The 13,144-nt window shown below is 41.5% G+C and overlaps 1 protein-coding gene across 1 annotated transcript; it reads right to left on the bottom strand.

Moving 5' to 3' along the window:
* Positions 1-8,415: 8,415 nt before the first annotated feature.
* Positions 8,416-13,057, bottom strand: tada3l (transcriptional adaptor 3 (NGG1 homolog, yeast)-like). The gene is made up of 9 exons (XM_033625847.2): positions 12,917-13,057; positions 12,347-12,588; positions 12,010-12,257; positions 11,790-11,895; positions 11,511-11,646; positions 11,327-11,430; positions 10,065-10,171; positions 9,082-9,273; positions 8,416-8,959 (listed from the first exon to the last, which is right to left on the bottom strand). Exons 2-9 carry the CDS (start codon positions 12,554-12,556, stop codon positions 8,767-8,769), a joined length of 1,296 nt encoding a protein of 431 aa, XP_033481738.1. The 5' UTR covers positions 12,557-12,588; positions 12,917-13,057; the 3' UTR covers positions 8,416-8,766.
* Between the last annotated feature and the right edge of the window lie 87 nt (positions 13,058-13,144).

Raw genomic sequence — 13,144 nt, 5'->3', positions numbered from 1 at the left:
TCCCTTCTCTGCCCCATCATCTTACAGCTCGGAGAAAGTCCCAGGAAAGGTGCATGTTATCCATCCTGCACCATGGGGAGGCTCAGGACTGGCAGCCCCCAGATGGGTCCCCCCGCTGAATGGGTCTCCTCCAGTCCCATTGCTCCAACTTACACACTAAATAGAGAAGCTGAGTTAGACGACTTGAATCTGTGTGGAAATATGAGCACATATATCCATACATAGTCCTCTTATATGTCCCCTCCGCAAACCTCCGGCCTTATCTCCAAAGGGAAGCATATTTCTCAAGAGCTTTGACCTCTGCTGTCCAAATTCACAGCCAATGACAAACAGTGCCTAAGCATGGCACACTCTTATCCACCTCCCTCCCTGTCTCTTATCTTACTTATTGCCTGGTGATTTTAACAAAGTATAGTCAAACACTAGTGGCACAGTGCCAGCTCTCAGCAGACTTTGCTACAGAGGTGAAAAAGAGGAGAAAAAAAGCCTTGCTGTGTATTAGCATCAGATGGGAGATAATGGAATTAAGCCTTTGCAAAGAAAAGACTCATAAAACCTTAAGCAAACATGGACTGAGAGTTGCCCTTCTGAGTATTAACAATGCATCATAGTGTCTTGTGTTGTAGGCGTTGGGTGTAACAGTAATTAAACCTAATGCTGGTCTTCAGTCTCTAATCCTAATCTCACCAGATTTTGTCAGATTGGTATTGATTTACAAACATCCTCTTTTTACATAGCAAGATTAAAGTCCTTTGCACAATGAGTTAGTGTTTTCGTAAGCAATTTTTGTAATCATCCAAAACAAAAAACACATGCACAGAAACCTTGCACACTGAGTCTGATGTGTTATACTGTTCTATTTGTTGCGATAATTAGCAATACAAGACAAAATGGAGAGACACATTTGCTCCCTTGCTTCTCTCCAGGAGATACCTCCCTGACTGTCACCACACTCTCATGTCTTGCATTTGGCACCACGACTGAAGGGTCTGAACTGTCCTCCCTGTCTACACTGTCACTCTCTCAATCTGTCTGTGTGGCACACACACTCCTCATCATCATCATCATCCACCTGAAAATGACTATCTGACCTGTTTAAAGTAGGCTATCTGAGTTATGAAATGATACTGTGCACCTCATTCCTCTCTTTTGTTGCAGATGTACGTGTCCCTTAGGTTACGCCACATTTTCTCTCTTAAATCTTTGATGGATATGAAAACTGCAGAAAATGTAACCTGCTCCTAAAATTTTAATGATAGATGACAGTTTCTGAGTCTATGTGCAAACATGATTGACACAATTGAGGTCTTATTTATTTTTCATTTTTTAATGATGTGAAAATTTACCCATGTTTACCAACATTTTGGAGATGGGAAACTGGTGACGCAGATGGTGAGGTGGAAGCCTGATTGTAGAAATTGTCAAATATTTTTTGGCGCACGCCATTTTTGCCTTTTGTCCGTACGTACGTTTTTAGTATGGATCATCCTTCGCATTGTTTCGCATTGAGACCCAGGTCTGAAAAGTAAAGCCAATGCAGAAGTGCCTTAAACCCCCATTCTTTCAAATGGCCAACAGGGGGCGACTCCAGTGGTCGCAAAAGAAGTCAGATTATAGAAGTCTGTAAGAAAATGACCCTACCTCACTTGATTTATTACTTCATTAACAAGGTTGTAGTGCTATTTGTTTAAGTAGTGGGGCACACCTATTATCTGCCACGTGCACACACACAATTAAACTGTGGCTTGTTTCAGTTACGGTTATGTCACAACTGTTTCTACAGTTAACATACGTACATGAGTCAACTCTAACAGTTTTTTTTGCCTTTTCATCTTTACTAGTTAACAGCAGCTATAGACTGAGAAAAAAAAATAATTTGTTTCACCATACTGCTCAGAGGCTACTGAGTTATGTTTAGGAGCTGTCAACCATGGTCACCATTTAGTTTAGCATGTTAACATTACTGATAAACGCTAAACACAAAGCACTGCTGAGGCTGATGGGTAAGTCATTAGCTTTGTATTGTTGAGAAGTTAAAAAATTTGGACCTAATGATGGCACTAGAGGAAAGGTTAAGGGATCACCAAACTCATTAGGATGTATGCTGAGGGAATGACCGAATAGCTTGGCAATAGTTGTCATGATATTTTAGAACCACAAATGTCAACCTCATGGTGGCACTAGAGGAAAAGTCAGGTATCACAAATGATCTGTGAACCATGTAAAACATGTTGTGCCTATCCTTCTAGAAGATATTTCACAGGATAAGTGAAAACTTTGACCCGCCGATGGAGGAACATGAAAAGCCTGAGGATCACTAAAGTCATGGCTTTTCATGGAAAAAACATCCAATGGTTGCTGAGATATTTCACTGAAATTAAAAGGCAACTTGATGGTTAGCCTGGAAATCCAGACCCAAATCTAGAAAGATTTAAGGTCTGGCCATGAGTAATGCAAATGGCCCAACTCGAGGGGCGGCACCAAGCATGCATTTGTAAATATCACTGCACGCAATTGGATAACACTACGACCAATCAGAACAATACACGGGGTGACGTATACGCTTAGCTACCAGCGGAGCTAACTGGTAGATTAGACTCTTGCCGTATCTAGTCGGCAAAACAGCAAAAACATCCTTCTTGCAAAGCAAAGACTCGAGCACTGTCTTCTGTTCCTCTTTTAGAGAAAAAGCCAAGTCTGACTCGTTCATTGTAGCGGCCAAAGCCGTTTCAAACAACTGGTGTTCATCCGTAGCCATCTTGCAATGTTTACTGACTGATTCCGGACTTCGTCTTCGCAGCGCTGTCGTCATCTGTTTAGCTCGCCTCTGGCCCGCCTATATCAGATACACCGATGTGATTGGTGCAGCTCGGTTTTATGGGCATAGGTAATGAGCATCATTACTGATTGCCAGAGTGACTCGCTGAGCAAATTCAAATTGTGCTCTCATGAGAACTCTGTATTTCCAGGGTACCTGATGATGGCAGTCGAGCCAAAATCAGGGGTTCAATCAAAGCAGTAGGATTCATCCTGTGGGAATCATAAAAGTCTGCACAAACCTTCATGGCAACTGATCCAGTAGTTGTTGAGAGATATCAATCTGGACCAGATAGGTGGACTGACTGACCAACCAACCAACCAACAAACTGATGTTGCCACCTATAGAGCCATACCACTAGCATGGCTGATAATGCCCTCACAACTTATAGAGTACACTTGTCTGACTGTGTTGTGTTTGTCTGCCTCTGAGTGAATGGCTTGTCTGTGACTGATTGTGCTTATCTTGTATAGACTACCCTGGAGGCATGACAGTCTGGAAAGGGGACCCAAGAATCTCTATCTTTACCTTGTCGATGAGCAAAGCTTAGACAGGTGGGGGCTGAACGAGGCAATAAGATTTGCATATGAGCTACCAAGTTCAGGAGTCACACAAGAAAAGCATCAACTGCCATGCAAATGAGAGGCAAATGAGATTCAAACCAGACCAAGGTAAAGGAGGGGTCACAAAGGTGGGAGCAAAGGAGTGTTTTTATGTGTTTGTGCGACTATCTCACCCTGCATGTATGCAGTCGTTTGTGCCACAGGCTGTGGGCTAAAAGGTCCGTCAAGTTTTACCACAGCAGCAACAGCAGCCCTCTGGGGAAGGACAAACCATGACATCAGAATAGTGGAAGCAGCGCTGAAGACAATAGTTCTCTGTGCAGGAGTAGGGGTGAGGCGTGGCCTGGCTGGACAGAGGGTCTTCTCAGTGGACCAGCCAGCCTCAGCAGCTGTCTCAACCTCTGTCTGTATCTCTGTCACACACACACACACATTTTCAATGCCGCATGAAAGCTGACATATTAGGACAAAGGATCGACAGATTTATGTTAAATCCCTTTACTCCTATGGATCTGTGTGTGTGTGTGTGTGTGTGTGTCTCAGCCTCTGTCCATGTTCAGTTCCAGCTCAGGAACGCAAGGACGGAGGTGGAGTAGGAGGAGAGCCATGGAGAAAGAAACATAGTTCGTACAAACTGGTGAAACAAAGAGCTAATGGACAGAAAGGCCCCACTGACAGGAGGTCGAGGGTGATAGCAGCATAGATAAGCGTGTGCTCATGTAAACACGTAACACACAACAGCCTGCCCACATGATAGCACTGTATTTACACTCTGTTGGGCTTCTCGTAATTGCCTAAGAAGACAGAGACAAAACTTCCAGACATGCAGCCGCTACACGTCTTGTGCCAGAATGCTGCAGTTGGAGTTATTTACCCAAACCCTCCAGTGGAGAGCCCTCTACTTAAACAGCCGTAAACGTTTACAGGCCATGACAGTGAGGAGTGAAGAAGCTCACCACGTAGCTGAATTTCACATGGGGAGAGCAGAGGGAGCTACGTGATCGAGCAGCTGAGGCTGAAGTTAAAGTCTCACAGATCCATCAGGGATGACACCACCTGGGCAGTCAAAAGGAGTCTGGCCAGCCTTTTAAAAAAAAGCAGCTCAATACGAGACGAGCAAACAGCAGACGAGCATCATTGAGCGTGTATGAGCAGTGCATCGACACAAAACCCACCTGCCCTTCAGTTTAGGTCTAATGACAACAAATGCAACAAAGGCGCTGTGCGATACGCCCAGCCTCGAGGGGCCGCCACAGCTATTTATTCAGCCTCTCATTCACCTGTGAGGAGGATTCAATAGGTCTGTGTGTTATTAAAAGCTTTCATACACACGGGCTGATGGCATTATGAATTTGCGTGGAGGACGATGACCTAAACTGAGAGGGGGTTTACATGATGATTGGGCCATTGTTGCAGCCTTCAGCCTGGCTGTAAGCTCTGAGCTCAGGGACACTGAACATGAGCTTTAAATTATTTTCAACCTGTCAGCTCTGAAAAGATGCTCGAGCTGTATTAATGTGGATTTAGTCAGTTTCCAGAGTTTTCCAGCACACTTTATACATGTAGGAAACCCTGCTGTTATTTACAAACTAACATGCTCTTAAAAATTGTGGATGTTAAAACTGCACAATTAATATAGAAAGTAAAAATAAGTATGTACTAAAGGGAATTTGCATGTTTACAAAAATAAAGATTAGAACAAATGCAAAAAAGTAAAGATGTATAACAGCCAAATAGTTTCAAAAAGGAAATTAAAATGTGTACTACACTGAATAGATATTTTAAAAAAAGATGACTGATAGATATAAAACTAAGGTAAGACCATTAGTGTTTATATGGATTTTTGTTTGGGACATTTAGGCACATTCAATTTATTATTTTGTTTCTTTCTTTTATCTCCAGTGTATAAATGTAAAGGGAACTCAACAAAATAATATCATAAATAAGGGTAGGTGGATAAGCTAAGGCTTCATGCACCTTTTCAGTCAGCATAAACTTGCTTTGGTTTGTCACTGCCTCAAAGTACAGATTATTGTTTATCTATCTATTTATTTATTTATTTATTTATTTATTTATGTGTATTCCAGTTGTATACATTGACCTAAATAAACATGACTAAACCCCTGTGAATACGCATCCGGCTAATTAAAAAGATAACCTAGTAACTGTTATGTCAAAGTCATGTGATTTCTTGGTCACAGGGAGTAAAACAAACATCAGGAAGATCAAATCATGTAAACGTAAAAAGTACTTTAAGAAAAAGGAGAACTAGTGACATAGATGTGTTCAGGGTCAAGGTGAGGGAAGTAAATACAAATATTTTCTCTTTAATGTTTTTTTTTTTGCAGATTTCGATGTTAAATTTTATTTAATTTTGTCTGTATTATTAATTTATTTTGATATTTTGTTTTATTCATTCTTTGGTAAATGTGCCTTAAAGATCCCTTATACACACATAGTGTCCTGTGTGGGTGAACTAACGTTGGGTTAGAATCACAGGGATTTATGTATGTGCTTAGGACCTGTTGTGTGATTGTAAGTTATGTATATGTAAGTTATTTTCCATGCTCCTTGTTTATGAAAAATGTGTTCTTTGATGTTTTTTTTTACTATTTTGTTGTATGTTATTATTTTGTAGGCTACATGTTACTCTATTTGTCATGGTTTAGGATGCTGTACGTTCTTCCTTGAGGAAACGATAAAAAGCATGATTCAAAAAATAAATCCTGACATGGCTCTTAAATCTTTGACACTGGTGGACACATGCCTGCGGGGTCAGTGTGTGTCTGACTGCTCTGTTGTGAACCGAGTGACCCTCACACACACACACGCACACACACACACACACACAGCTGCACACTGTGAGACACACAGTCTCCTGCTTTATCCCGGGATCAAGATCAGTGAGGATATCTTCACGTGAAGACTGGACACACACCACACTGACACACACTGTGTTGGGCTGATGTCAACCACAGGAGACTTTGCTAGACAAGAGACAATGACTGCCATCTAGTGGTGACGGCTCAGTAACAAGGAACTCTTAACAGTTTATGTAGGGGGTTGAGTAAGATAAGATACTCTTTAAATGTTTTCTCAGAAAGGGCGGAGTCAGGACTAAAACATAAAACACTTGCCTCCATATTTCAGGATATTGACCTTCTTATTCAATAATGAAAAACAAAATTAGATATACAGATTCTCAGAAACTGTGAAGCAAAACAGTAGAGAGTAAGCACTTGTTTCTATTTTGCATATTAGCACATTAAATTGTCTGACTTTATTTGTAAAAACACTTTAAAACAAACAGAATAGGCAAGTTAAATTAGACAAAGCTGGAAAAATAGGTTTATAAAATGAACCAAAAAAACACAGATCTACAGACGACAAACCTGTATACCTAGCTGATGGCGGTTGCATTTGGGTTGCCTCTCCACATCCTCCCTCCCATTGTTTTAACAATATTACTGTAATATTGATACACATTATTCTAACAGGAATACATAAACAGTAGAGCAAGATGACCCTCAAGCTCAACTTATCTCAGGCACGTGGCTCAGTTTACTTCACAGCCATCATGAAAGAAAAATTGTCTCTGTGCTTGTTCAAACCCTGTACACAGTATATATACAGGGCTTTAACAGAGGTGGGGCCAAGTCATTGTTTGCACTCAAGTCCCATGTCAAGACTGGCAAGTCCAGAGTTCAGTCCCAAGTCAAAACTGGCAAGTTCCAAGTCCTAAATTGATTTATGAGTCCAAAACAAGACATCATGTACTTTTTACCAAATGTAATGCCATTTTAACAACAGAGTAATGATATTTGAATTTATGAAAATCTTGAATGTGCTATGAAATATGTGTTTGTTAAATCTAGTTATTTCGGAAGTTGTTGTGTCTCCGTCTGTATTTTGATTTGCACGTTTTGCATACTGCAGTTTGTTTTTTTGCTGGCCACCGCATAGGCTAGTTTGTGTGTGTGTGAACAAAATCATCTTTGGTGTATTTTTTTTCCAGCCAATGCTCAGTTGCATCACATTAGCTCTTCATGGTTCTCGCCTGCAACTTGACTGGATGCTGTCCGATTGGTTCCAACAATGTGCATCTAAGTCAGCTTGCTGGAAATGAACAGTGTTAATGTTAGTTGGTTCAGGAAATGAAGGCAAATTAAAATACCACTTTTTAATCTTTGGATTTCGGGGGAGGTATCAAGTATTCTTTTGAGATAAAAACGCAAGTCCAAGTGAAGTCACAAGTCACTGATATTAAAGTCCAAGTCGAGCTGCAAGACTTCTTTGATTTTGTCAAGTCGAGTCTAAAGTCATCACATTTGAGTCAGACACAAGTCCAAGTCATGTAACTCAAGTCCACACCTCTGGGGTTTCAGGCCTTGGTTATAGACTAACATTTCTTGTATGCGGTTTTAAAGACATAGACATTTGCATAGAGAAAAGAGTCATTAAAACATTAAACCAAAAATATTTGTTTACATGAATGTGTTTACCACTCCTTCTTTACATGGCTGTTGAATTACAGAAACCTTACACCAGTTTATAGTCATATGACCAAATAGTGTGGTGGAGTGACAAATCAACTCGTGGTGCTGAGTTATGGAGGGTAAATCTGTTTTTTAAGGTGCTGTAAATTAAAAAATGCCATCACTGATGTTTTAGCATTGTAGCACAGCACTGATCTTTATGATAACCAAAGTTAGAAAAAGAACCTGACACTACCTCACTGATACAAGACTGAGAGCTCTTGGTTTTAATGGTTACTAAGATATAAAGTAAAATCTGTCTATGCACTGTTGTAGTTATGGAAATGATCAACAATAAGGATAAACACAGCAGCACAAGAAATATTAAATGATCCTGTGATGTTTAACCATCATTTTTATATTCAGATTTCCTGTTTCTAATGCTACTAACCAGATGGATTTCAGGACTCATCATCTGCACCAAAGAAAATACTACAGCGCACACTGCAATGGTGCATCTCCTCTGAATCTTGAATCTCATACACACACATAACCTGTCTTTAAGTCTTTATGTTTATTCAAACATTCATTTGTACTGTTTTCATAACATTACAATGGTAAAAATAAAAAGCAACATAAATTCAACAACAAAGAAAAAATTAAACAAAAGGGAGGAAGTCTCTGACGTGACCTAACTGTTACTGATCATGAGCATTCTGCTGAACATGACATAAAAACTATGACAGATATGTCCCTACTCAAATCACACAGACCTGCAGTACACTGTATCATACATCATCATAAATATAGCTGTTCACTGACCATCTCACAGCTGTCACAGCTGTTCTGTGTCAATCTGTAGGGGAACTATTTTTTCTGGATGACAAACAGACACAAACTGTTTCTCTCTCTATCCATCCAGTAATTTGAGGATGCTCTCCCTCTCCTTCAGTGCTTTCCAGGCTTGGTCCTTCTCCTTCTTGGTTGGAGTGCGTTTCTTCTGCCTGGCTGCCATGATTCGCCGAAATCCGTCCATGACCTCGTTGTCCGACACCCTGACTCTCTGCCTCAGCTCCTGCTTGCGCATCTCCTCTTTCGCCAACCTGTGTGGCAGCAGCAAACACACACACACACACACACACACACACACACGTTAAAATGGCAGATCATGGGTCAGACTTAATTTGATATACAGTTTACATCCACTGTTGGCCTGTGTCCTCACCGGAGCAGCTCCTGCTTACGGGCTCTGTTGTGAGCACTCAGGGCTTTGAGCTCTGCTTGTCTCTTCTGCAGCTCTGCCAGGACCTCGTCCTCAGAGTCTCCTCCTGGTCCAGGTCGCTCCTCGGAGTCCAGCAGCCCCTGAGCCACCAGCTCCTCTTTGATCCGAGCCTCCAGAGAGCGTGTGTGAGGAACACTGAAGGGGATAACAAGAACAAAGATATGACATAATATAGCACAGAGTGAAGGTGAAAAGTTCTGGATGGAAACTTGACACCTACAATAAACTTTATTGTGACAACCCATCTCGGAGCACTGTTAAGGACACACAAAACTAGAATGGATTTTAAAAGCATTTCATCCCTCCAAATGTGGAGAATATAAATTTGCATGCTTGCCTGCATGTACATAATTAATTCCACATGCATGCACACACATGCACCTAAGTACACAGTACGTACGGGTAAGTGTACAGCAAGCGGGTTATTGTTGCAAAACTAACCCCAACAGGATGATGCAGGGATTCATTTCACAATAACGACTTGCTTGTTGCACATTTTCCCGCTCATTACAAGGCCTCTTACAAAAGAAATCAATAACTGACACAAAAACACTGATTTCAAAATGTATATAAAAATGATTTTCTTGCTTCCTCCAGAGTCTGTGATCAGAACTGTGCCACAGCAACAGTCTGTCATTCATGGCAGCAGTTTGCTACTCAGAAGTAACAGATCATAGAGTGCTGTAATTGACCAATCAGACTTGAGAATTCAACAAAGCCGAGTAACAAATATGCATAAACAGAAATATACAGGCGTTTTCAGCACATCTCTGTTCAGTGTTACAGCTGCAGACCTGGGTGTTGTGAATAACCATGACCTTAATTACCCTATGTCAGATACCGGAGTTGGTGTGTGAGTGTAACTTGTGAGTGAACATGGTTGCCAACGTGCCGAGTGACCTAATGTGGAAAAATGTTATAAATACCTAAAAGCTTTTCCTTGGCTTCGAGGAGAAGTCCCAGCGCCATCGTTAGCATCCTTTCCTGAAATGTCCGGTATAGGAGAATCCTCCATGGGGGATATAATGTTCTCCTGGAAGAGAACAGGAAAAATGTACAAGCATGTTTCAGTGTTTCCACAGAATTTAAAGGGACAGATCACCCCAAATCAAAAATACAGATTTTTTTCTCTTGACTGTAGTGCTGTTTATCAGGCTAGATTGTTTTGGTATGAGCTGCTGAGTGTTGGAGATATCAGCTATAAGGCAAGGCACATTTATTTCTACGGTAATTCAAAATGCTTTACATAAAAGTCTTGAACACTGAACATGGGTGACAGAATTGAGGTCCCTTTTTTGACTTTAAAGGGACAGTCCACCCCCAAAATCGTATATTTCCTCTTACCTGAAGTGCTATTTATCAATCTGGATTGTTTTAGTGTGAGTTGCAGAGTGTTGGAGATATTGGCCGTAGAGACATCTGCCTTCTCCTGAATATGATAGAACTAGATGACACTCAGCTTGTGGTGCTCAAAGGTCTAAAAAACACCTTTGAAAAACTCAACAGCAATGTCTCTTTACAGAAATCATGCACTGATTATTTAAGATAATTCACAGACCTTGTTGTGAATTATCTTGAGAGCAGCTGTATTGAACTACATCTGTCAACCATATCACTGCGCAAAAGGAAGCATGTATCTACTGCTAGCTCACCTAGCAGCACTGATGTTACAGCTCAGCCGAAGTGGATGCCATTAATGTTTACATCTCACGCTGTCATGAGCATCTCATCCGAGAATAGTTGCATGCTTCCTTCTGTGTAGTGATACATGTAAGAAAATAGTTCCTATATAGACTAAACACAACAAGGTCTGTGGATTATCTTGGTTTATTGGGTCATGATTTCTGGAGAGACACATCGCTGTAAAGTCTTTCAACTGTATTTTTTTCTGTGCTTTACGCAGTGCAAGCCGAAGCCATCTAATCCCATTGTATTGGAGAAAAGGCAGACATCTCTACAGCTGATATCTCAAACAGTTGGCAACTCACACCAAAACAATCTTGATTGATAAGTAGCACAGCAGGTAAAAGGAAAAGTATGTATTTTCGATTTGGGGGTGAACTGTCCCTTTAAACATGAGTATTTCAAATGCCACATCTCACTCATCAGCCATTCATGTTTTGTTTTAAAAGCCTAATGCATTATTGGAAAATCTAGCAGTGTACATGCTTGATCACAACATACTGACCTCTACAAGGGCCTGGAGCAGACGCTGTGTGAGAGGGCCGAAGGGACATCCATCTTCTGGAGATTCATGTTGGGACTCTGACTTCTTCAGCAGGGAGTCGACATCTACAGCAGTTAAACATTAAGATGAGTACTGCGTTTGATACATGCCAAAATTTAACGTCCAGCCTGCAGTCTTTACTCACCTTTTGCATCCAGCTCAGACAGCGGCCCTCCCATGAGACTCTTCTTCTTGTCGTTGGCTCGTGCTCCTTCTCTCTGCTCCTCCAGCAGATCTTCCTGAGCCCACCGCTGAGAGTAGTGTTTCCCCAGAGCTGGAATCTACAATCAACCCAGACAGCATCAATCAGCTCAACACATGTCTACATTTTACTTAACGCAATAAAAATACCCAGGATTTTAGCCACGTCTTAAGTGAATTTAAGTATAATATAACAACAGATACATGGCTTTGAGTGTCATACTTTGTAATACTCAGCCTCATCCTCCGGGGGTTTCAGAAGCTCCTCTAACAACCGTGTTTCTTCATTTGTGATATCAGCACAATATGGCTCGACTGATGCCCAAAATCTGAAATTAAAAAAAACATTCAAATACACTGATATCTTGCCAGAACAAAACAGGTCTGACTAGGCAAAGCATGTACAGGGCTGAGAGGTATTACAAAGAGCTGCTGTTGCTGACCTGTTGGGTGCATCGTTTTTAGGAGTGCGGGGAATGTCTTGTGGATCATCAGTGAACTCATACTCCTGGACTTTAGGCTGCAGATTTTTGGATTTGGGTCTGCCAGGACCTGGACCAGGTGCGTGACCGCCTTTGCCATCCAACTTCTGCTTCTTTGGTTTGTGGCGAGAAGAGGCGGCAGGGTCCGGGTCTTTTCCCAGCTTCAGAAAGCGCTTGTCTCCCTTCTTGTCCTGCCAGTCTGTGAGGATCTGATGGGGAGCACAGAGGGGAGTTAGAAACTGCAAACAACCAGAGAGGCAGTGTGAACAGTGGCATATTAGATTCACTTCCCCCCTACCTGTCTCTGCTCCTCCAGGGCTCGGAGACGGCGGCTGGCTGAGGACAGGAGCGTCTCCAGCTCCAGCTGCAGGGTGTCCAGCTCCTCAATGCCGATGCCATCGTCCTCTGAGCGGCCGAGCACAGCAGTGTAGCGGGGACAAACCTTGACATGCTCGACGGGCTTGAAGTCGTAGTATTTGAGTGGGGGGCAGTCCTTCAGCTCACTCATGATGCTGTGTGGCCTGGCACTGTCTGAATTAACTGACACAAGAAGATGGACAGTGAGGTTAAACTAAACAGATGAGACAAAGATGTCCAGCTGTGATTCTGTTTGTATGTGTCTCTCCATCACAAGGATGCATTAAACACACACTCATGCACGCACCCAAATACATGTACACGCAGGTTTGCTTCATAGAAAGCGAGCTCGCGGGCCCACATCGCTATATTACTCCTAAATTTAAAATGGCCACCATTATTTCAAAATTGTGCACATAAACATTTTATGTTTTAAAATTACAAGGCCTGAGTAGTGCTAATCAAAAGCATTGATGTATATCTTTGAATGTTTAGGAGCAAAAATATTTACCGTCAGTGAATGGCGTCCATGATGGAAAAAACCATTGTAGGTAACGAGGGGTGTTATTGTTTTACATTCAACTGAAAATATAGCCTGTTCCCGAAAAAAAGAATACTTAAAGAGGGGCGTTAAATTCATCCCACATTACAGTAAACACTACAGTACTTTTTTAATGCTATTATTAATCGAAACAAAATTAAAGCACAGTAAATACGTTAGCTTAATACTACAATGGTA

Source organism: Epinephelus lanceolatus, chromosome 1 (assembly GCF_041903045.1).
Source record: "Epinephelus lanceolatus isolate andai-2023 chromosome 1, ASM4190304v1, whole genome shotgun sequence".
NCBI lineage: Eukaryota > Metazoa > Chordata > Actinopteri > Perciformes > Serranidae > Epinephelus > Epinephelus lanceolatus.
The sequence above is the reverse complement of the archived record's forward strand: the minus strand, read 5'-3'. Positions and strand labels throughout refer to the sequence as shown.